General features: G+C 36.3%; 3 protein-coding genes across 4 annotated transcripts in view; 2 read left to right on the forward strand and 1 right to left on the reverse strand.

Annotated features, from left to right (window-relative positions):
* Positions 1-684: 684 nt before the first annotated feature.
* rnf4 (ring finger protein 4) lies at positions 685-9161 on the reverse strand. 2 transcript variants are annotated; one of them, XM_067386574.1, is made up of 9 exons: positions 9040-9161; positions 8469-8543; positions 8189-8318; positions 6145-6221; positions 5974-5986; positions 5623-5746; positions 3625-3676; positions 1972-2034; positions 685-1763 (listed from the first exon to the last, which is right to left on the reverse strand). In XM_067386574.1, the coding sequence occupies exons 2-9, from the start codon at positions 8478-8480 to the stop codon at positions 1614-1616; spliced, it is 621 nt and encodes a 206-aa protein (XP_067242675.1). In that variant the 5' UTR covers positions 8481-8543; positions 9040-9161; the 3' UTR covers positions 685-1613. The 2 variants fall into 2 exon arrangements, with proteins under 2 accessions (XP_067242675.1, XP_067242764.1); XM_067386663.1 differs by lacking the exon at positions 1972-2034.
* Positions 9162-10050: 889 nt separating this feature from the next.
* On the forward strand, positions 10051-14363 carry LOC137032581 (uncharacterized). The gene is made up of 5 exons (XM_067404424.1): positions 10051-10267; positions 11615-11941; positions 12116-12328; positions 13813-13914; positions 13998-14363. The coding sequence occupies exons 1-5, from the start codon at positions 10051-10053 to the stop codon at positions 14072-14074; spliced, it is 936 nt and encodes a 311-aa protein (XP_067260525.1). The 3' UTR covers positions 14075-14363.
* Positions 14364-21270: 6907 nt separating this feature from the next.
* The window catches only part of LOC137032643 (uncharacterized), a 33184-nt gene continuing 28697 nt past the window's right edge, over positions 21271-25757 (forward strand). Inside the window, exons 1-4 of the mRNA XM_067404533.1 lie at positions 21271-21573; positions 23927-24253; positions 24619-24852; positions 25033-25104. Of these exons, the coding sequence (XP_067260634.1) occupies positions 21525-21573; positions 23927-24253; positions 24619-24852; positions 25033-25104 (682 nt within the window). The 5' untranslated portion in view covers positions 21271-21524. The remainder of the gene's footprint in view (positions 21574-23926; positions 24254-24618; positions 24853-25032; positions 25105-25757) is intronic.

Genomic DNA, 25757 nt, shown 5'->3' on the forward strand with positions numbered 1-25757 from the left:
CTGAGAGGTTTCTGATCCCCAATAGAAAGCAATGCAATTACTACATTCAAGGTCCAGAAAAATATTAAAGACATCATTGAAATAGTCAACATGACTTCAATAGTTCAACCTTAACGTTATGAAGCGACAACAATATTTTTTTGTTCACAAAAAGAAAAACAAAAAAATTTACTTCAACATTTTGAATCTTTCTCCTATGCTGTTGACATGTTCCACATCTGAACGCTGGCTCAGTATTGGCGGACGCTGTTCATGTGAGCAGCACGATGTATGCGTGGGATACTGAGGCTGTAGCCGGCGTTCTGACGTAGGACCTGGAAGCGCTGCACTGTGCTTACTACATCAACAGCATAGGAGAATGACCGGGAAGAGAAAAAAAAAATAATTTTATAATTATTAAGTTAATAAAGTTATTTTTGCTTTGATTTTTTATTTTAACAAGGTCTTTAATACTTTTCTGGACTTTGAATGTAGTAATTGCATTGCTTTCTCTCGGGGATCAGAAACATCTCAGATTACATCAAAAATATCTTAATTTGCGTTCCGAAGATGAACAAAGGTCTTACGGGTGTGAAATGACATGAAGGTAAGTAATTAATGACAGAAATTCCATTTTTGGGTGAACTAACCCTTTAAATTGCTTTAAACCCCATTAAATAAAGTGCACAACAAGTGATCAAAACGTTTATTGAAATAAATGTTATGGTCTTTACAATACTAACACCTCTTACAGGTCCTTTATACATGAAAATATATACAAATATCAACATTTAACATGTAAAGTTGGCAAACAAGCCTTGCTAGCTTCAGTCACCCACTGCTAAACAGTCAGGAAGAATCCTCTGACCAGTTTAAAAGTGCTTCTGAGATGAAAGTGACATTTATGCAGTCTTGACCAGCATCCATTGCTCCTTCAAAAATTAATAGGAATGCAACAATACATTTGATGACAAATAATGAATCTAAATATGAATTCCCATCAGTTAAAGCTAACAAGGCTGGTACTAAGGCTATACGAATAAATGAGAGCAGGTACAGGGGGAGGGCGACCTCAATGTAGTCCATCAGTGTGCCCCATTCACTAAAAGCTCACAAATTTCACTGACAAATTTTACTAAAGAATAGAGACCACCACAGCAGTGAGCCATTTTGATCTCAAGACTAAACTAATATTACTAAATAATACTGTGATGGTTGGTCACTCATGTTTCATTCAAACTGGACCCTAACTTTAACCATTTTACTCAATACTACAAACTGGGCATGTAGTTAAATGACAAAAAATGAAATTATATTATTATTATTATAGCAGCCAAGACCTCAAACCCAGACTACTCCATGTCAGTATATTCCAATTTTCCTGAACATCAAAACAGTGTTTGTATTCACAATTTAAAAATACTTAATCCTAGACTAAGTGCCCTTTCAGTTTCAACAGAATCATACAATGTTTTTTTTATTCGTTTTTTGTGCCAAATATCATCTCGGCACCGATGTGTAAAATATACGAAACAGCCAGTGAAAACATGGAGCTGTGCAGTTGTTTGATGAGAACAAACTGCAGAACTTTTGAGATGCATTCAGCTGATCCCAGCAAGTTGCTTGTCTTACCATTAGATATATATTGGGTGATATTGTTTTTGTGTGAGTTTCTTTCTACATGTAGGGCAGCTGTGAACTCGGCTGAGAGAGTCGCGGATGCACTGACTGCAGAAAAGGTGGCCGCACTTTGTGGAGACCATGAGCCGACCACTGTCAATGATCTGGAAATGGAATCAAAGATGCATTTACAAAGTCAGATGTTTTATTTAAACAGAAATAAATCATATTATAGACCAGAAGAAATATTTAGGTCAATTAAATCATTTCATCCACAATTAAAATGGTTCATCATTAAAGGCCCTTTCAAACCAAGGATAATGAAACAGTTCTAAAAATAAAATTTTAATGTAAAAGAATAACAGTTCACACCATAATGATAACGGCACAGAGGAATGTTGTTGGAATCACTTTCAGAACGATTTTTTTTCCCAGCTGATGAATGAAGAGTACAGATTAAGAGAGAAGCTGTCATGTATAGGTATGAAACAGCTTCACACATGGCCTTTTCCACCACACAGAATCATTATTTCTGTGTTGCAAAAATTCAAATGATCATAGAAGTACTGGGAATAAAGAATTATGCTTTGATGACTACAGTAGTGATCAAAATACAGTGGATCACCTTTTGAAAGCAACTTAATGCTTAAAATAAAGAATATATCAATTGCATCATTCACCAGTGGGTGGCGACAAGTGACTTAAATGTATTTGTCATTGAATCAAGAAATTAGTTCAAAAATGCCGATTCATCCTGTAATGAAACAAGTGAATCTTTATGAGCGAGTCATTAAATCGTTCATTCAAACCGATGTTTGAAAAAAATAAAATAAAACAAAGCTCAAACTGACACCAACAGATGCAGACATTCGTAAGGACAAAGTCCTTAAAATATATATATATATATATATATATATATATATATATATATATATATATTATATTATATTATATTATATTATATTATATTATATTATATTATATATATATATATTATATTATATATATATATATATATATATATATATATATCTGAGTGGATAAGCATTGCTACGGACTTCATTTGGACAACTTTAAAGGCGATTTTCTCAATATTTAGATTTTTTTTTTTGCACCCTTAGATTCCAGATTTTCAAATAGTCGTATCTCGGTCATATTGTCCTATCCTAACAAACCATACATCAATGGAAAGCTTATTATTTATTCAGCTTTCACATGTATAAATCTCAGTTTAAAAAAATTGACACGTATGACTGGTTTTGTGGTCCAGGGTCACATTTAAACAATAAGTATTTTGTGGCTCTTTAATGTGTCATTACAGATCGCTATAGTGCCTCAGTTCAAGCGGGGCACGAACTGATCATCTCTTCAAACTAGTTAAATAATAGGGTCAAATAAACATGAAATAACATAAAAAGAAATGTTGTTTCAACCAAGGAAAGACATCAGTACACACCATTTTTCAAGTTCAAGTCCACAGATATTAATCTACTAACTCTCCGAACTGCTTTATCAGACAAAACAGTGAATGCGGCATTATGATTGGTTAGATTGCCTGTCAATCAAACTCCCAGCAAAGGGTCAATTGGCCTTAAATGATGACAGCATTCATTTTGTGGTGAATTAACAATATAAAGGCCAAAGTATACTCTATGTGTGCAGCCCGGTTTTTCCTCTTTACACACAATCTGCACATGTGCATTGAATTTTTTTGCACTAACTAGTTTGTCCACAAGAACCTTTGATTCACAAGGTAGTCAAAGAAATGTGGAACAGAGAAAAATGTTTGCCAGCTACAACAACGATGAATAGCTACATGGATGAGAGACTGCAAAGAGGGCGGAAAGTACCTGCATTTGTACAAATGGTTATAACTTGTGGAGAGAGAGATTGCTCAGGATGTGGGCAATGACGTAATATTCTCTCAAAAGAGTTGTTGTAATGCACATGCGTCAAACAAAGAATATTTTAGGCTTAAATGAACTGCATACATGATTATTTACCTTAGTCACGCACATAACTTACCTCTGAATAAGCATCCATGCAAACAGGACAGCTAACAGCACCTGGTGTAGACCTACGGCCAGCAGAACACAAAAAAAAACAAAAAAACAAGTCAACAGGAGAATATGGAGGAATACAGACTGATCTAGACTAGTTAACTAGATGTTAACTTAGTGTAAAAGTTCACAAAGCTGCATCCACAAAATCTGCATACAAGGATTAAGATTATCATTTAGTATAGGCCTAGGGCTGGGTGACATGGCCAAAATAATTATCACAATAAAATTTTTCATATCAGTCGATATAATTACCATGATAATGTCAATTCCTTATTCAGTTCAAGTTTAAGGGCAGATTTTTGCTCCTAAGTGAAAGTTGTAGAAACCAGACCAACAATCGTGGTTTTAAACTACTCTTTATAGTCAGAACTTCACGTTTCTTTACACTTTTCCAGTCATTTTTCCTTAAAACATTTTCGTAGAAAAATTAATTACTTAGCTTCTGCTTGTGCTAAAGGATGATATTGTTTAATATCAATATTCATTAATATCATAAATATTGTTTAATATCACAAACACAGGTTTGTGTTTCTTGACTTTGTGGCACGCATCTTCAGCACAGTTTGCATTGCAGGTTGCAATAATAATAATAATAATAATAACAACAACAATAACATACAGGTTCCGCCTCTTAGAAATGCACATTTGGCAGTAGTTTGAGCTGACAGTAACAGTAGCTTGAGTTAGGATGTATATGTATATTTATTTTCATTAAAAAAAAACACAAAAAAAAAACAACAACATTAACATGTATAAAAATTATAACCTCATTTTTATATGGTAAAATTTAAATATTCTGACTGTTTGAGTTTTTTAAAATTAACCATTTGTCTTCCATAGTAGCATACATTTAAATCATGGTAACCACAGTTAAAACCACACATAACTGCACCTCAATACCATGGTAAAATGTAACTATATGGTTTCTACGGTATTTGTATAAAATACAGTAGCCTAAATTGTATAAATGCCCAAATGCTAGAGTTTAAATCACAAAAAAATACTGTAATAATATTCCATTACTCCTTTAAAACATTTAAAAGATTAGTTCAATTTAAAATGAAAATTACCCCAAGCTTTACTCACCCTCAAGCCATCCTAGGTGCATATGACTTTCTTCTTTCTGATGTATCCTGACACATCCAATCTTTATAATGGCATTGAATGGGAACAACGAGTATGAAGCTCAAGAAAGTGCATTCATCCATCATAAACATACTCCACATGGCTCCGGAGGGTTAATAAAGGCCTTCTGAAGTGAAGCGTTTGTGTAAGAAAAAGTTATAAAGTAAAATATCTAGCTTCCACCAGACAGCAGTAAAACTCTCGCAGTTCAAAATGCTTACTCTTCATCCTACTCCTTCCATTTTCAAATTACGAAAAAAGCGTAACTGGCGCAACATATATGTTTATGATGAATGGATGCACTTTCTTCAGCTTCATACTCGTTGGTCCTGTTCACTGCCATTATAAAGCTTGGATGCTTGGGGTAATTTTCATTTTAAAAGTGAACTACTCCTTTAACAAGTCTACATTAATGATATAATAAAAGATGATATGAATATCCCACATTTCTGCCACAATACCAAGGTGCAGTTGGTGTTACTACAGCAAATCCATGGTAAATGATGGCGATTTGTAGATTGAAAAGCCTCTGACTATATTGTCGTGCACAGCGTTTGTCCTGTTTGTCAGCTCAGTTTCATCTGGCTTAGTTATCGCCAAGACATGTGTGTTCATGGCTGAATTTAAGCACTTCTCACTGGATCTCACAGCGCTGTTTAATGGTCACAAGACCGAGACCTGTCAGCGAGTAAACACATCTGCTACAGTAAGCTTGCGCTGCAGTTTGAACTTCGAGCCGAGTGGATAAATGGTCCATATACATACAACATTACATCAAACGTTTTATCGCCCAGCTCTACATAGGCAGATATAAATCTGTGTGAGATGGATGTACCTGGCCTGTGAGCTGGCATGTAGAGAGGACAGTAAACCCGGACTAAGTCTGAGACTAGACTCCTCCTCTTCATCACTGCTCAGTACGTAACTCTCTGTGCCCTGTCCACGTCTGCTTTGCACACCTGCAACACAAACATCAATGTAAAAACATTTTTTAAAACATTTAATTTCACTTCCACTACAATAGGTATGATTCTGTGAAGTGGCACAGTGTCATCATATTATTTTAAATCCACCACAGATTTACTTTATATTTAATAAAAATTACCTTTATCTGTTTATAACATGCCTTTATCAAAATTGACTCATAAATCAGAAGTTACAAAAGAAAAACAGAATGGTACATTACCATCTTCCACAACCTTGATCCCATGAGACGATGAGAGAAGGGAGAGACAGAAAAGAGACAATTCATTAAAAAACTCTTAATAATACCAACACAACCAAAGAATAGAAAGTCAGTCCTTCAGTCAAACCTTTACTTTAGTACGAATGTTGAGTACAAGTGTTGAAGACTCACCACAATAGAATCGTTATTGGTGAGGTCAACAACCGCAGGTTCAGACCCTTCACACGTTAAATCTACCACATCTTCACCTTTGACAAGACAGCATGGAAGAAAAACAAGTTATCACAGTCTGGATCAGGAGACATTTAGGCTACATTCACACTTTCAGTCCAAATCTGATTATTTGTGTATCCAACTGGATAGTTCATAGAGGGCATAGTTACAGCATGACATATTTAAACCTATAACATTTTACATACATAACCTTTAAACCTGTAACATTTATCATCTCATTTTCTTGCAATTATTAGTTTATTTCTCCCAATTCAGACATTATAACTTGCAATTGCAAGTTTATACCACAATTCTGAGGGAAAAAATGTCTAAATTGTGGGATATAAACTCGCAGTTCTCAGGAAAAAAAAAAGACAGAATAATAAGTTTACATCTTGCAAATTTGATTTTTCTTCTCAGAATTGTGAGATATAAACTCTGAATTCCAAGAAAAAAGTCTGAAGTGTGAGATATAGACTCAGAATTACCATTTTTATTCTATGGTTTCCATAGACTGCTACTGCAGAACTGTTTTCCACCCACAAAACATAATCGCCGTTTTCAAACACCCAAATGGTCTATAACGGCGTCTGAAGTTTGTTTTACGTGACATGAGAAGGTCACATTAATCACGCAAAATCTAATCAGAGCTGTCAGACTGAAATGGATTCCCAGAAATGCGAAAAGGAATTTCAAACCACACATGAATAGCTTAAAACGGATTTGTACAGATTCAAATTAGGCAATATGGTGGACAACTGATATTGTGTTTGTAGTATGAAGAAAATTAAAATCTGTTATGATAGCCATGTTAAATATTTTGACAATTCCTTTGTTTGTGTTCCGGAAATACAATCCCATGAAGTATTAGTAATGACAATAAAATTTCAAATTAGAAACGATGCAGAATAGACCCTTTTCACATTTCCGGGTTTCTCAGAAGCGGAAGTCGTCATAGTTGGGTAAAATTCTATAGCAGTAAATGAGAGAATACATTCAATATATTTTTTGTGTTTCCATTTGCTCAAATAGCAAAAGAAAAACTTCACAGGTGTTTTCACAACTTTCATAAATAGAAAAAAAAGATTGATTGATTATGGCCGTCAGAAGAGAGAAAGATGTAATTTTACAGTCATTCCCATAGCTGCTGTATTAGAAACACCCTCACAGCAGCATTAGCTAAGTTTTTGTAATTTGATGCCAAGGTAATATAATACTAAGTATATTGTTATAAATGTGCATATGTTTTTTTAAAAATGAAAATATAAAAAAAAAAAAACATTGCAGGATTTACGATATTGATGACTGCTAAAACACATCATCACAGTCCGTGAAAAGGGTCGAAGGTAAAATAACGGATTTAAAGATTTAAAATATATTGTCATATATATATATATACACAATCAAGATTTCCTGTAATAGCCTATGTTTATGACTACATCACTTGCAGTGCTTCATGGGCACTAAATCTCTGATTCTCTGATTGGTGGAAATTTCTCTGCAGAATCATGGGCAATGCAGTTTCTCATCAGGATTCCCTATTAAACATTATTTTTTAAAATTAAGTTGAAATAATGAAGGCTGCTGGCTTCAACAAAAGCATATAAAAACCCTTTAAGCTCACAGTTGGTTTGTCTTTAATGATTTATAAGTTATTGTTCAAAATCAATTTCCCTATGGAGAAAATGAATGGGATTTTTACTTCAGGAAGCAGACTGTTGAACTCTCTATAGATATTCCTATGGGTAATTCAATGCAAATCCAGCTCTCAAACTGAAAAGGAAACTCTACATTTTTAATGCCGCCCAACCCTCCTGCAAAGTGTGATGCAAAGAAATTGCTCGTTTATCGTTCACAGCTTTGCGTAAACATGATATTGTCATTCATAGGGTTTTTCTTTACACTAAGCCGCTGTGTGTTGTTTTTGTAGGAATGAAACAATCCATATCAGTTATATCAGAGGTGAATGACTCATCTGGCAAAACAAAAGTAGCAAACTCACTGTTAGTTCTGTCACTTTCCAGCACATCAATAGTCTCCATTGCTATCTGAGACACCTGGGTCCGGTTTCTCTTTCTGCTGACACGGTGGGAACATGCAGTGGAGGATGTTGTTCGTCTTTTCCTCTGGGTCTAAAAAAAGAAGACACAACTGGTTACCATAGCACAGCTTTTGTTTATCTGTGATTGTTTGAAAGAAGTGAAATCCATTCAACAAGCTGCCATAGTTTAAATTTAATCAGCACTAATCACGTGAGTGGTCACATGGTCAGCCATACTCACAGTATTACTCATGATGATTGGTGTTGATCACAACTCCTATATGCCCTGAAATGTCACTTATCCACCAGATAATTACTGTTAAAACACAAATTATTCATATTATCAGGACACAAACGGTTTAGGCACTGTATTTATTCACATCATCGCCTAACCTTAGCATTTCAGTCTAACGAAATCCGTGTTATTTAGCACTCGTTTTAAATGACTCTTGCTATGTTCTCACAGGATAAAACCCTTGTGTCAAATATCGTATGTAAATAAATGAACGAGTTGATTATCTGCATTTAGCCACTCCTAGAAAACAGTGCATTAAGATTGACAAAAGGCGCGTTTTGTTATTCTGTGAACAATAATAAATATTAACGTATTCATTAAAGAACCTGTCAGTGTTTAAAATAGTAGCTAGTTTGCTAACTAGCTAACAGGGTCTCCTCATTGCTACCTGACAGTTAGCTTGATTCTAGACATGTTTGTTTGGTTAAATGATTATTCAGTACAATAGTATACAACCTTTTATATTTAATTTTTTACATATTAAATCGTCAGTTTTACATAATAACCGGTTACATACCCCACACTCTCCAGCAGTCAGCCTTAAAAAGCAACAGCACAAATACAGTAGAATGAGACGCACAGTTCTGTTCGAGTCACAGCGCCACCTGTGGGACTGTAAGTATTATTATTCTTCTTCTTCGTTGGATACTGTATTGTGTTTGTATGAATGTATTTTCATCAGCTGCAAATCTTCTCTAGCGTCCAGAGAGGGAACATTTTACAACATATCATGAAATACAACGATCTAAGATGGACAAAAAATCAAGAAGGTAACAGGACTGCACCAAAATAAGATATTTTGCCATGCAGATAGCCTACAAAAAGTTAGACTTTAAATTTCATTTCTTCAAATACTTAAACTCACAAAGATAAATTAGAAAAGCCTTTCTGTCTCCATATAGTTTATAAGTAAAAATTAGATTAAAACAAATAAATCAATAAAATTAGATTACAATACAGTAATTACAGTACTAGGTAGAAAAAAGAAATGTAATGTAATTTAAAGGGTTGGTTCACCCAAAAATGAAACTTCTGTCATTAATTAGCCTGCCACTGATCAATATAAATCATAGATAAGTGGTTCAAACCCTACACAACTCTATTTACCGTAGCAACAAATTATAATTAGTAGCTGGACCTTTTACTAATTAATTTCGAACAAAATTGTCATGAGAGCTGAAAATAGATTTTTTTTAGGCTTATTGAGATAAAAAAAAATAGAATAGTGTTGCTCTTGTCAATGATTAATGATTATTCTGTTACTTTTTGTTAGTTAATTGATGAATGATTAAATACTTTTAAACATTTTTTTCATAATACAAAAAGTTAATAAATAATAAATAAACTTACAAAACCAGACCATGATGAAATAACTGAAATGAAAGCAAACCGAACCAAGAAGAAATGCAACATTGTAACAGTAAGTCACCGTTTCAGAACAAAACAATCTATAAGTTTAAAAATTTAGTTTCACTGTCTTTTTTAGATGTATTTTTAGTGCAAACTAGCATCATCTTCCTTCCCCCATATGACGAAACTTCCTCTTTTCTCAGTCCAGATTGAGTCTCACCGTGAGGAGCTTCATGAGAGCCAGAACACAGACGGACTGAAGAACAGACACTCATGTCTCCATCTGAAGCTGCATCCACACTCTTCTGCTGGGATTGGGCTCTTCTGGAAACTGGACTTTAGAGAAATGATGCTCATCTTTGGACTGATGCTGCTGCTGCTGCAAACTGCTGCATGTGAGTCAACTTTCAGCTCAAACTGATCATGATGTTCAATCACATGAATCTCTGAGAGAAAAACACTGTAATATTACATTAAGAGTGTTAATAAAACTGTCTGCAGTGATCTAATCTTAGTGTTTTCTTGTATACATTGGCCTAGTTTCTCAGAGAGGGCTTAGATTAAGCCAGGATTAGGCCTTCAATTAGGACATTTTAAAACATTTCTTAGAAAAAACAAACAGTTCAAGTTGCTTTCAGTTAAAACAGCTCAAACATGCATTTTAGTCTGAGACTAGAGAGTGTGTATTAGTGGAGTATTATAATGGAAGTGTTTAAGTCACATTAACAGTCACAGTCTGTGTTAAAGACATGAAATCAAAATTATATTTTTCATAATTATATTCAGCATATGGTCTTCTTAGATGAAGTATAACAGGTGATTTTGTTCTGCCTTACCAGAAAATACAAATAGCATTCACTGATTGATTAAAACATATTACTGTCTTAGTTTGCAAACTAACCTAACATTTCTACTCGTCTTCACACTTCATCGTAAGTTCTGCTACTTTTCAGCATGCTATTCCTCATGTACTTCCTTTTTCACCCCATAAATCCCGTTCTTCTCTCTTTCCCGCATGTTGTCAATTTTATACAAATTCATTCATGTGTACTCAAAGCTGTAACTAAATGTTGCTCCATAAAATGCTCTCTAGAATGAGAATGTCTGTCAAACAGATGATAAATCCAGATCTTGAAGCATCAGTGTTCATGCTCAACACCTTTCTATTCTGATTTTTTTGCAAGCAATGTATATATTGCACATATTTGATTGTATTTTAGTAAATGTTCCTGCAGCTCCAGAGAGATCAGTCACATGACTTTGATCAGGTGATTGTGTTCAGATCTGAATGATCATGAGAAAAGATGAAACAACTCAAATCACTCACTTCCAGCAGAACAACTGTTACTGAGATGAACATGAATGAATGGATGAATGAATGAATGAACTAACTAACTAACGAATGAACGAACGAACGAACGAACGAACGAACGAACGAATGAATGAATGAATGAATGAATGAATGAATGAATGAATGAATGAATGAATGAATGAATGAATGGAGAACTTCAGTTTTTAAAGACCAACATGTTCAACACAGGACAGAAAACTGCACTTAAACAATTTCATGTGGTTTTTGTTGCGGATGATTTTAGGAACATTAGATCAAGCCGAGATTAGATCAAGAGTCTGTCAGATACTTGTCTTCTGTTGAACTCTGATTCTGAGACTGTGTGTGAAATGTATCTGATTGTAATTTATAATCTTTATATACATTTCTCTCTCTCTGTTTTGTTCTTCAGGTCTGGAGTTTAACTGCAGGTTTAATCAGGCAGATCCCTGTTACGCAGCTCTGGGACACAAACTCAATCTGAAGATGGTGGACACTAGTGAATATAACCTGAAGATAATAAAGAGAATAAACAACAACCCAGATGATCCAGTTTGTAGAGTAAAGAATGACAAGATAAAGGAATGTGATCTTTTTAATAACAGAGCTGAAGTGACAGTCATTAAAGGGACTCTGATAATAAACCGTGTGATCAGAGCAGATTCAGGGATTTACACTTTAAAACTCGATCTCTCAAACGGCACAGTAACATCTGCAGATCTTCAATTGAATGTTGAAGGTACAGTAACTCTTGTCAAACTCATTTCATGCAGCTCATTACTGTATGTCTGGAAGAATTTCAGCAAAAGTAACTGCATGTGATTTTCTGTTTAATTAAACTCTATTTAAGAACAAGTCATGTTTGTTTTATGCATTTGTTTGACATGTGACTGTCACGTGTCTCTCCCTCCAGCTCCTATTGGCTCAGTGGAAGTGTCAATCAAGTCTGTGTCCTGCTCCTCTGACGGGGATCAGCTCATCTACAGCTGGACTCTGAATGGAGAATCACTGATGGATGGAAACACCACCATTGAGCTGAATGAGGAAACTGATGGAAACATCATCTGCAGTGTGAAGAACCACGTCAGTCACGGACAGAAGAGCATTAGAGTAAAACACTGTCCTGGTGAGATTTTACAGTTTTTCTCAATTGCTTAAACACATTTCTTGAAACTATGCCTCATATTCTCAAAACAGTAAATCCATAACGTCTCACAGTCTCACCTAATTCCCCAAACACCCTATTTTCAGGTCAGAATGAAGCTCTGAACTCAACACCATTCACTCTTGCTGAAAAACCAAACTTTGCCATCAGACACACACACAAGCCCTCAAAAACACACACACTACAACATAGTCTTACACACTGGTGAGAAATTCAAAACAATACTTCAGAAAACAAAACACAGTAATAAGTTATGTTGCTTGTGGTTCTCCCCCTCACTTTTCACACGATGAACACATGTATACATTTGCCCATTTTTTTATTCCTTAATGTACTGTACAAATACAATACACCAAACAACAACAAAAAATATTCTGCCCCAGCATCACATCTTTGGTCTGGGACAGGCCAGAGAATCTCAACAACATCACAGGCTGCACTGGCTCTAGCCAGGCAGCGGGGGTAAAATCCTCTCGCATGCCTGATCCACCCCTGGCACGCATCAACTGAAATGTCTAGTAGAGCTTCTTCTATTCCATCGTCTCTGTGTCCTACAAAAATAGAAGTACTGATTACTGTAACTGTAACACATCCTTTTTTCAAAATGGAAGCAGACAGAAACTCTATCTGTATGAAAGGCAATTTGATGCATGTGTTGTAACAGAGTACAGCACTCAAAAGTTACAGTAGAGTGAACTGAGGTACACCTGCCTGTTTTCCTCCCTGAAGGTTCTTATGATCGAGGTGATGGTGAAGCAATTTAAGTTTGGCTGAACTTATTGCCCAGCCTCCCTCATAGTCATACCATGGACAAGGACATGGTCAACTGGTGGCACGAATTTCATCTGAGACTCCTTGTCTACTTGCACCTCCTCCTCATCCTCTTCCTTCACCTCCTCCTCCTCCTCCACTCCTTACCGCTCTTGCTCATTCTCTTCCTCCTCTCTGGTGTCCTCAACCTTTTCAATCACGTCTCTCTGGATCCATTGTTCCGAAACTGAATGAACCCGACCTCTTTTATCTCTCTATTGAAGGTTCTGATTGGTGTGTGATAAATTTTGACTCTTATTGTTTTCCACGTGGGTAACTATGTGCTAATTGAGCTCAAGCTATGCTGACTTGAGTGAACAATATTGAATGCTAGTGCTTTCTAAATGACAACATGCAATGAGACATGAGGGGATTTGTGTCTAAAGTTTTGCAGTGACAGTTCAACAAAACTGATTCATGTGTCAAAACAGGGGAATAGTGTTTTAGTTTAGGGAAATGGGTGTGCTTTTTGATAAATGGCATTATTTTAGTTCAAAAGCCTGCTTATAGTGTTTAAGCAATCGAGAAAAACTGTAATGTTCACATAGACATCAGATAATGGTACGAGTTTAACAGAACACGCTACAGGAAACATGATGGATCGATTTTGTTTTCTTTCTAATCGTTGTTTTCAGTGTGTTCAGAGTCTGTGGTGTTTGTGCTGGTCTGGAGTTTTCAGCTGATGGTTCTGTTTGGTCTGTTAGGAGGTTTTCACATTTACATGAGACACACGTCAGGTCAGAGACATTTATGATCATCATTATGGATTTGACATGCAGATATTAAGAGTGTGAAGATGATGATCATGTGATGCTTTTAGGAAAGAAACAGGAAGATCAAAAAGTGAGAATGAGAAGATTTAGAGAAGGACATGAACACACAGCAGAAGATTCATGAGACCAGCAGCAGATCTCATCACATCTATGAGAAATCCTCTCCTGCTTTCCTGTTTCTATGATGTTCTTAGGCGACGCCAACAATTGTGAAGATTACTGTGACACACTCATCTCTGGCTGATAACAGAATATTTCCTCAATTGTAACAATAAACAAGCATTTTCTGTAAAGTTCTTTGAAACAACATGTGTTGTGGAAAGTTTTCAACTTGAATTGAAAAAGCTTGAATTCAAAACTGTTCCTCTTGATCTGTGTGTGTTTGTGGTGTCTGCTGTCATGTTTAGCCACATTTGTACATTTCTTTTCAAATTGTTTGTCACTCTAGGATATTAATAAATATTGTTCAAAAACAGTCATTTGAATTTGTGTTTAAATTAGGATGAACTTTTTGGTATTGAGTTAAATTAAAAAAAGTCAAAAAATGCAAGATTTTTTTTTAGTTTATTTAATATAATTTTCATATTAATTAAAGTGCACATTAAACATCAAATTTAAACATTTGAAATTTCTAAATAGTTATCAAATAAAATTTAATTTTAGTAAATGAGTCCAGCTGTAACTTGTTTCCTCCTGCAGATGTCGCTAAAGATCAGGAAAGTGTATGTCTTTCACACTTATATGCAAGTCCAGATCTCTGCAGTAAGTAACAGGAGTTACCAGATCAGTGGTGAGGCACATACACAGAGGGGCATTTTTGAGAGCGTTACCTGATTTGCTCACGTCAGAGTGTGGGTAGGGTTTAGGGGTGGGGTCAGGTGAAGAGGATCATTTTCATTGCATGGTTTATAAACAAACACCAGTTTGAAAACACCCACAAATTCAGAAACACCCACTTTTGTTCCCTAGAGACCTCATACTCATATGCCCTGTCCAAACACCCACACTTGTGGTCTTGACCACTTGAGAGCTCATGCATGCAACATGAAGTGCACAAGACTGTCCCATGTCTTAAAAATGCCCAAGTGCAGTGCCCTAAATGCACACTAAACCCAGACTATCTTGAATACCGCTTCTGAGCAGTATTCGAGGATAAGTGTATCCCATCATGCATTATGTTTCACATGCCCCGAAATCACGAGATGTCAAGGAAAACATTCGACTGTAAGTTAAATTAATTATATATTACATATAATTTGGTAGTAAAATATAAAGTGTTGTACATTTTATTGATGTAAAGATGAGTAGGCTGTGTGTATTTTGTACATCATTTGCAACTGCTTTTTATCACTAAAAGAATTTTAAAATTGTATCTTCTGTTAGTTACATAGCGACCACTGAACAGACATTTAGAAGTGTATTTTAAAATGCAAAGTACTGACAATAATATATTTTTTTAAAATTCCATAAACACTTGCATTTTTCGCAAGACTGTGTGATCTTGGGGTCTGGCGGTACCACTTTTAGCATAGCTTAGCATAGTTCATTGAATCCAATTAGACCATTAGCATCTGACAAAATGACCAAAGAGTTTCGATATTTTTCCTATTTAAAACTTAACTCTTTTGTGTGTCTCATAAGGTAATCAAAAGTTCACACTTACAGTCTTCACGCCTACTTGAGCACTTGAGCCAAATACAGGAAATACGTCATGTAGGCAGACAAGTGGTCAAGTGCAAAGACCGCAAGTGTGGGTATTTGGACAGGGCTCCACATTTGCGTCTTGGCCTCTTGAGAGCACATGCACACGACAGGAAGTAAGTGTGCAAGACTGTCAAAGCCACTGGAAGGCAAGCCTGCAACGTTTAGCCAAAAAAGCGTAACAGCTAAAGCTAACGCCCCGCCCCCAGAGGTATGCAGGGAACGAAGCCAGAGGCTGTTTTGTGAATGGATGTCAGTGGATGAGAGGCTTCACTATGCTGATTTAACAGCTTTTGTGGGGAAATAGCTAATCATGTAATTAATCGACAGCCTGTTTGCTAATCAGCATGTTTTACACTAAACAATACTTTCTTTGGGAACTATATGTAGATTTTAGCTTGATAAAAATGTATTTTTTAAGAGAAGGCAGACTAGGAAATGTTGCGACTGATGTCATGCCATTACATGATAAGCTGAGAGGTGCCGCACATGATTAAGTTAGCCGTTAAGCGTTCTCCAATGGTAAGAGATAAAGACCCTCTTATCTCCCCATTAAATACAGTACAATAGTCTTGTCCAAATACCCACACTTGTGGTCTTTGCACTTGACCACTTGTCTGCCTACATGACGTATTTCCTGTATTTGGCTCAAGTATTCAAGTGATGTGAAGACTGCAAGTGTGTGTAGAACTTTTGATTACCCGATGAGACACATTTACAGTCTTGCAAAAAATGCAAGTGTTTACAGCTTTTTTTAACTTATTATTATTTTCAATACTTTCCATTTTAAAATACACTTCTAAATGTCTGTTCAGTGGTCGCTTTTTAACTAACAGAAGACACAATCTTAAAGTTGTGGTGCTTCTTTAAAGGGGCTCTATATAAGATTTTTACTTTAATAAAGCATAAGAATACCCTGATATGTTTGCAGATATTAAGGAAACATGCTAAGTTCACCTACTTGTTTCTCAGAAAAACAATGCTACAGTCAGATATTCTACTTTGAAAATGTGTGTTCCGTGTCAGAATGACTGTCTTTGTTTTGGTCTGTGCGAAACTGTGTGCTCAGTTTATCCAATAGTATTTTGACACTTCTAAATGTCTGTTCAGTGGTCGCTATGTAACTAACAGAAGACACAATCTTAAAATTGTGGTGCTTCTTTAAAGGGGCTCTATGTAAGATTTTTACTTTAAAGGTGTGCTTCAATGGTTTTTTTCTAGGCTTGAACTGTGCCCTTTTTGGGGCACAGTTTAACATGTCTTAATGCTTAGTTTTTTTGAAAATGCTGTATTTTTTCATATATTTTAGCTTTATTCTACACTTCTGTTTCCACTGTCATATGAACGGCTCATTTGACTTCCTGCTTCTATGAAGCCACTCCCTCCGAAATACGCAATGTGCTCAGATTGGTTAGCGGGCCCAGTGTAATCCAGAGCCATCGTGATTCGCTGAAGCGTCCGGAAACGCCACGCCCCTTACCAGTGGTGGACAGTAACTAAGTATTTTTACTTCGTTACAGTACTTAAGTACATTTTTTTAAGTATCTGTACCTTACTCAAGTATTTTTATTTTTAGCAATTTTTACTTTTACTTCACTACATTCCAAAGCATAAGATCATATTTTTACTCCACTACATTTCATAAAACATGTCGTTATTCATTATTTTAAAATGAAGAAATCATCACATGTTTAGAAACGCAAAAGCGAGAACTGATTCTTTTCAATCATCCTGTTAAATCGGTTCACAAATCACATCAACAATTCATTCACGAAATTGTACTGATCGTATTGCAGCTGTTGTCGAGTCAACAACTCACTGAATGATCCATTCAGAGCGACTCTCCAGTGAATGAATTTACAAATCTGAAAATTAGCCAAGAACTGGGAGATCCTCTGAGTGCGTGCGTGACTGATGGTGAAAAGTAAATCAGCCTACTAATGTTGAATTTTAGGATTAATTATTGTAACTGAAAATCATATTTAGGTCAGAACTGTCAGTTGTTTTTGAACTAAATATGCTGTGAAGGGCGATCACGTCAGTGAGAAACATGGCGAAATACCACAATACTTCGGTATAGCAGTGACATTATCAGGCTTTTCTATTTACAAAGTAATAGCCAGCATTCAGTCACTGCTGTGTTCACACTGCATGATGGATTGGCGACAGAAGGTTTCACACTGCATGACTTTACAATAGGAAGAATCGCCGACAACTCTGTCTGGCACACAAACTACGTTTCACAACCAAACACACGCGAGATGTGACAAGGAAACAATGCGATATCACGCGTGCAAGACCGGAGTTATTATTATTATTAAAAACGGTAGCTGGCAAGAAGTTTGCAATACGAATTGCCGGTGCGCTGATTTGCAGCGAATATAAGAAAAAGAAAAGAATGGAGGAGGAAATGGTTGGGGAGACTGTGGATTGTGTGTTCTGCAACGAGAGTTGGAGGTAAATAAATAACTTTTCAATATGCTGCTGTTGCGGATGGTCAAGCAAATGTTTGTTTGTTTCCGTTTGATAGAATTGTAATGTTTATGTGAATGAAGCCATTTTTGCTGATATTGTGGTCTATAACTCCTCCTTGAACTCCCCGCTGCTCTGTATCTTGCTCTCTCATTGGCTGTCGGTCATCGCCGAATGTAGTTTTCAGTCAGAACACTTTTCACACTGCAGGATTTTGAATCGCCGACAGGTCCAGATATTTAGCATGCCAAATATCTCACGGGCGTCGGTGACTCGTCTGCGATTCTCTCAGATCACGTCTTTGTTCATTCACACTGCGTGATTGTCACTCGCGTGAACGAGCACCGATTTGCCTGTGATTTCGGGCATTTGTCGGCGATTTCTCAAAACCTGTCGGCGAGCCAAAATCGGGGCTAAAATCGTGCAGTCTCAACTCGGCATAATGCCGAGTTCAGACTGCACGATTTTCAAAGCAGTCGGGTCACTGTTCTTTTCACACTGCATGACTATCTTGGCCAGCATTCAGTCGCTGCTGTGTTCACACTGCATGATGGATTGGCGACAGAAGGTTTCACACTGCATGACTTTACAATAGGAAGAATCTCCGACAACTCTGTCTGTCACGCAAACTACGTTTCACAACCAAACACACTGGAGATGTGACAAGGAAACAACGCGATATCACGCGTTCAAGACCGGAGTTCTCAAGTGAGACTGGCCCTGCGTCTCAATCAGTTCCCTAGCTCCCTAGGTAGCGAATCAGTATGAAAGTGAATGTGGCTGATACCCTCATCAGTGCCCTGACTACTGAACTAGGGAGCTGATTGAGACACACGGTGGGATTATTATAAAAAATAGTAGCCCGCAAGAAGCTTGAAATACGAATTACCTGTGCGCTGATTTGCAGCGAAAACAACATAAAAAAAAAAAATAAAAAAAAAGAATATGGAGGAGGAAATGTTTGGGGAGACGTGAAGAACAAGGATTGTGTGTTCTGCAACGACAGTTAGAGCTAAATAGATAACTTTTCAATATGCTGCTGTTGCGGATGGTCCAGCAAATGTTTGTGCTTTGTTTCTGTTTGATAGAATTGTAATGTTTATCTGAAACGAAACCATGCTTGCTGATATTGTGGTCTATAACTCCTCCCCGAACTCCCCGCTGCTCTATATCTTGCTCTCTCATTGGCTGTCGGTCATCGCCGAATGTAGTTTTCAGTCAGAACCATAGACTGTAAAAAAAGATGGACGACGCGACGTCGCTTCCTTCCATTGTAATGAACTGAAGCCAAAATGGCCGACCGAATGGGCGCTGACATGTTACGCAATACGTCAAAAAAAAAAAGTTTGGAGCCTGGGCATGCGCAGAAGGAACCGTCAGTGGAGCCGGAGGCGGAGTCGCGATATCAAACTTCCGCCCAGACGACTGCATCATCATTCATGTATTTTAAATAGACTATAAAAATTATATACAATTTAAAATTCTACCTATAAAATAATAGGCTATTCTATTTCTAGAGCAATAATACTTTTAAAACAGCAAATTCAGTAGATAAAATCAATATAATATGCCTCTAGAAACAACTCTAAATCGTCAGAAACGGTCCTGCCATTTTAAATCAAGTTCAACTAACGTTACAGGAGATCGATTGCTGTAATTAGAGTAAGCTATCATTAGTTTTGTCCTGCTAATTATTATTTTATACCCATAAAAATAATAAGTAACTGCCAGATAACGATCACCTGCTTTTTCCCGACATTGTTAACATTAGGTGTGTTATCTTAACTAATAACATTTATTAATTAGCTTATAACACCCATATTTAATGTTACAGAAAAAGGTTCAGTGATCCGTCAGATCCTGTAGGTCGGTTAGTACAGTTTACTGCTGAACAACTCATTTTGTTGGTGTTAAATAACAAAGAAATCGAAAATTAACAGTTAGTTAATACATCTTCAATCTCCCCTCGAAGCTCCGACAGTCCTCAGACAAGCTGAGCTGTCAATCAAGTTCGAATCATGACGACACGCCCCGTTTTTATAGCATCAAATTGCTAGCTAAAATCTAAATCACCACAAAAACGAACAATTGAATATATATCTGTGTGATAACAACTACTTTAAATGACCAAAACCATCTTTAAGAAAGTTTTATTTGAAGCAGAATTTATTTTTAAGTTTTCACTGAAGTCTCATTCGACTGCATTGAGAGGGCGGGGTTTATGACCTGTACTGCATCCAGCCTCCAGGGGGCGATCAAAGAGCCCGTGGCTTCACTTTTCAGAACGTATGAGACACACCCGGTCAGAACGCTTTTCACACTGCAGGATTTTGAATCGCCGACAGGTCCAGATATTTAGCATGCCAAATATCTCACTGGCGTCGGCGATTCTCTCAGATCGCGTCTTTGCTCATTCACACTGCGTGATTGTCACTCGCGTGAACGAGCACCGATTTGCCTGTGATTTTGGGCATTTGTCGGCGATTTCTCAAAACCTGTCAGCGAGCCAAAATCGGGGCTAAAATCGTGCAGTCTGAACTCGGCTTTACTGTAGTGAAACAAGATAAAGAATTAGAATAGTGTTATTTTTATGTACTCTGTCAATGATAGATTTATTAATGATTATGCTGTTACTTTTTGTTAATAGATGAATGATTCAATGCATTTTTTATTTATTTATTTATTTTTTTTTGTAATGCAGCTAGATAAAAAGTTAATAAATGAAAAATAATTAAACTTAGAAAAGCAGGCCGTGCTGAAATGAGTGCAGCTGTAGTTGTAGTTTCCTCCTGCAGGTGTCGCTCTCTATGAGCTCTGAGCAGCTCCAGAACTCAACGCGTCTCATGACTCTCAGGTCCAGTAAACAGAAGATTGAGTCCAGACGGGCTGAAGGTCAGAATCATCTCTTCATTCTCTCTCTCCAGACATGAAACACTAAAACATCATCACACACTCACTCGATCAGAGGAAGATCACAAACAGCTGCTGGAACAGTCACATGTAGGCCTTATTCTGCGAATAACGAATCTGTCTAAAGCATTTCATAAACACAGTAAAGACACTGTTTTATTTGAATCAAATAAATTATCCCTCTCTTGTGTTGCTTTAAATAAGATTAGCACTTTTATTTAAGGAAATGTACCTAAAATGTTACTTCTTTTTACTCCTTTCTCTTATTCATTTTTAGATGTATTTTTAGTGCAAACTAACATCATCTTCCTTCCCCCATATGAGGGAACTTCCTCTTTTCTCAGAGAAGCGGTCAGATATTTCCTCATGAGGAGCTTCATGAGAGCCAGAACACAGACGGGCTGAAGAACAGACACTCATGTCTCCATCTGAAGCTGCATCCACACTCTTCTGCTGGGATTGGGCTCTTCTGGAAACTGGACTTTAGAGAAATGATGCTCATCTTTGGACTGATGCTGCTGCTGCTGCAAACTGCTGCATGTGAGTCAACTTTCAGCTCAAACTGATCATGATGTTCAATCACATGAATCTCTGAGAGAAAAACACTGTAATATTACATTAAGAGTGTTTCCAAAGTGGGCTATGTATTAGTGGAGTTTTATAATATGTCAGATGGAAGTGTGAAATCATGATGAAATCAAATTAACAGTCAGTTTGTGTTAAAGACATGAAATCAAAATGAGAGTTTGTATAATTATATTCTGCATATGGTCTTCTTAGCCAAAGTATAACAGGTGATTTTGTTTTGCCATTCCAGAAAATACAAACAGCATTCACTGCAGTGGCGTAGGCAGAATTGTATTTTTGGCAGTGCACTTTCACATAGGGTCTTAATTTTCCTACATATTCCTTAAAGTCAAAAGCATTCTAACGGATTAATTATTTTGGTAATTTCAATCATCTTTTCCTCTGTTTTTATTAAAATAAACCGCAGCAGAACACACACACAGTACAGACGTACACGGTAGTTTTACGTTTAACATTTGACATTCGGTTTCATACCATTAAACTCTCTGCGCATTTCATGTTTTGAGCCCGAACCAACTCAGATATACGTAATTAAATGTCCTTTGCATAGGACAAGATTTAATTTAAAGGAATACAATATATATTAATTAGCCCTATAAATCAATTGAACAATTTAACTGTATGACATTATGGTATCAAACTACTAGTAAAATGTTCAGAAAAATGTCTATGCAAATTTGTGAATCCTTTAAACTACAACAGCGTTTGACCTAAAGATATCAAACCAACTGTAAATTACTCAGAATATTATTCCCAAAGCTTGTTTTTTCAGATTATTAATCTGAAATATACAATACTGAACCCTTTTAATCCATTAAACTACAACACTGTTGGACATAAAGATATCAAACCAACTGCAAAAATACACTGTACATTTGTAATTATGTTATTAGTACTTCTTAAGATAATCTTAAGAACATCTAAGTGTACTCAACTGTGCTATTTTGAGACACCATAAATATGAACTAAAATGTGCTTTTAACATACTATATCTGTATTAAAAAATATGAGCTAATTAGTTACTTGTAGCACAGTTCAGTACACTAAATAGATGCTCTTAAGATCATCTTAAGAAGTACTAAAGAAGAATTTTTAGTATATTATGTAAAAAATTAGTGCATGAAAATAGAACATTATTTTTTTAACCTTGGGTCTAGGCCTATTAGTTTGATAACATACTGTCATATAGTTAAATTGTTTAATTTATATATAAGGCTCATTAGTATATATTGTATTTCTTATATTTCTTTGAATAAGTTTGTTTATGAATATCTGAGTTGGTTTGGGCCAAATGTCAAACGTCACTATCACATTTGTAACTCTGTATGGAAACAGCATGTCTAATGTCAACATAACCAAGATGTATTCACGATAGGCCCAAGCACTGTTGCAAAATAATACTTCAATTATAAAGCTGTGCAAATAATATCTTGTGTCAGTTCAATTACAAAACACAGATGTGAACTTTTATCATTTGTGAATTAGGTCAACATTGAAAAACAACAGCAGCTAGAATATCTATCACCCGTCCACATACAAAATAACACAAAAAAGATCTGATTTTATTTAAACTTTACACAGCTCTATTCTTGTTTTCACACCTCATCACATGGTTCAGCTATTTTTTTTTGCATACTCTCTCACTCTCTGTTCTTCTCTTTCCCGCATGTTCTCAATACAAATTAATGTCTGTCTTTGTACTCAAAGCTGTAACTAAATGTTGCTCCATAAAATGCTCTCTAGAATGAGAATGTCTGTCAAACTGATGATAAATCCAGATCTTGAAGCGTCAGTGTTCATGCTCGACATCTTTCTCTCTGATTTTTTGCAAGCAATGTACATATTGCACATATTTGATTGTATTTTAGTCGATGTTCCTGCAGCTCCAGAGAGATCAGTCACATGACATTGATCAGGTGATTGTGTTCAGATCTGAACGATCATGAAAAAAGATGAAACGACTCAAATCACTCACTTCCAGCAGAACAACTGTTACTGAGATGAACGTGTGTGTGTGTGTGTATCCATTCATCCTTCCTACATGCTCAACACAGGACAGAAAACTGCACTTAAACAATTTCATGTGGTTTTTGTTGCGGATGATTTTAGGAACATTAGATCAAGCCGAGATTAGATCAAGAGTCTGTCAGATACGTGTCTTCTGTTGAACTCTGATTCTGTGACTGTTTGTGAAATTTATCTGATTGTAATTTATAATCAGAGATCTTTATAGGCATTTCTGTGTGTGTGTGTGTGTGTGTGTGTGTGTGTGTGTGTGTGTGTGTGTGTGTGTTTTGTTCTTCAGGTCTGGAGTTTAACTGCAGGTTTAATCAGTCAGATCCCTGTTACGCAGCTCTGGGACACAAACTCAATCTGAAGATGGTGGATGCTAGTATTTATCACCTGAAGATACAAAAGAGAATAAACAACAATCCAGATGATCCAGTTTGTAGAGTAAAGAATGACAAGATAAAGGAATGTGATCTTTTTAATAACAGAGCTGAAGTGACAGTCATTAAAGGGACTCTGATAATAAACCGTGTGATCAGAGCAGATTCAGGGATTTACACTTTAAAACTCGAGAGCTCAAACGGCACAGTAACAATAGCAGATCTTCAAGTGAATGTTGAAGGTACAGTAACTCTCTCATCAGACTCATTACAATCTCATGATCTCATGCAGATAATCAGTTGAATCTCTGTGAAGATTATTAATTATTATTATTTATTCAAAAAGCATCTGCACTTTCAATGTACTAGGAGTATTTTCAGAATTAAATATTAGCATGTTGCTTACTGTATATTAACTACTGTTTAAAAGTAGTATGTGAAAGCATTTCAAACAGTAATTTGCTACGTTGTTGTCACATGACTAACCTATGCTGCAGTAATGTCCAGATATCATCTCAACAATAAATGTGTTTAAAAATGTCTTGAAAATTGACTCTGGTGACATAAAGAGTTGTGTGACTGTACTGTCATGTGTCCCTCCCTCCAGCTCCTATTGGCTCAGTGAATGTGTCAATCAGCTGCTCCTCCAATGGGATGAAGTCAGTGTCCTGCTCCTCTGACGGGGATCAGCTCATCTACAGCTGGACTCTGAATGGAGAATCACTGATGGATGGAAACACCACCATTGAGCTGAATGAGGAAACTGATGGAAACATCATCTGCAGTGTGAAGAACCACGTCAGTCACGGACAGAAGAGCATTAGAGTAAAACACTGTCCTGGTGAGATTTTAATACATGAATGTCCACATATTTATAAAAAAAATAAAAAATAAAAACAGCTTCTCCATTGTTGAACCAAGTTCTCAACATTTCTTGATGAGAATTAGTTTATTTCAGCCGATCTCAGCAGTAATTTGTGTTGCATGTTTTCAGTGATTCTGCAGTGATGTTTTATTACAGGATCAACTACTGCAGCTGTGACCTCTAGTTTGACCTCTACACTGACCAGCAGCACACAGACATCAGATCATGGTACGAGTTTAACAGAACACACTACAGGAAACATGATGGATCGATTTTGTTTTCTTTCTAATCGTTGTTTTCAGTGTGTTCAGAGTCTGTGGTGTTTGTGCTGGTCTGGAGTTTTCAGCTGATGGTTCTGTTTGGTCTGTTAGGAGGTTTTCACATTTACATGAGACACACGTCAGGTCAGAGACATTTATGATCATCATTATGGATTTGACATGCAGATATTAAGAGTGTGAAGATGATGATCATGTGATGCTTTTAGGAAAGAAACAGGAAGATCAAAAAGTGAGAATGAGAAGATTTAGAGAAGGACATGAACACACAGCAGAAGATTCATGAGAGCAGCAGCAGATCTCATCACATCTATGAGAAATCCTCTCCATCTTCTTTCCTGTTTCTATGATGTTTTCAGGCGAACAATTGTAAAGATTTCAGATGACGGCAACTTTGGATCGACATGCAAAACTTTCAGATATTATCCTATAATATTTTAATATTTTCCTTTTATTGTAATCGCTCAGAGCACAAGTTGTAATTTCTGCCTAACATGTACGCTGTGTCTGCTTCACTGAAAACATGAAGTTAACTACGAACATGTACTATATTATAGCTGTATATTACTGCCATATGGATATTACTGTGACACACTCATCTCT

The sequence above is a fragment of the Chanodichthys erythropterus genome, chromosome 1, assembly GCF_024489055.1.
Source record: "Chanodichthys erythropterus isolate Z2021 chromosome 1, ASM2448905v1, whole genome shotgun sequence".
Lineage (NCBI taxonomy): Eukaryota > Metazoa > Chordata > Actinopteri > Cypriniformes > Xenocyprididae > Chanodichthys > Chanodichthys erythropterus.

What these genes read in the sequence shown, in the direction of transcription:
- rnf4 (XM_067386574.1), bottom strand. An exon ending in CATGCCAGCTCACAGGCCAG is followed by an intron (nt 3,677 to 5,622) that starts GTACATCCATCT and finishes TGCTGGCCGTAG; the next exon opens with GTCTACACCAGGTGCTGTTA. An exon ending in GCATGGATGCTTATTCAGAG is followed by an intron (nt 2,035 to 3,624) that starts GTAAGTTATGTG and finishes TTCATTCATCAG; the next exon opens with CTGGGAAAAAAAATCGTTCT.
- LOC137032581 (XM_067404424.1), top strand. Translation starts at nt 10,051, where the DNA reads ATGACGAAACTTCCTCTTTTCTCAGTCCAGATTGAGTCTCACCGTGAG. An exon ending in TAGAGTAAAACACTGTCCTG is followed by an intron (nt 12,329 to 13,812) that starts GTGAGATTTTAC and finishes CGTTGTTTTCAG; the next exon opens with TGTGTTCAGAGTCTGTGGTG. An exon ending in TTACATGAGACACACGTCAG is followed by an intron (nt 13,915 to 13,997) that starts GTCAGAGACATT and finishes TGATGCTTTTAG; the next exon opens with GAAAGAAACAGGAAGATCAA.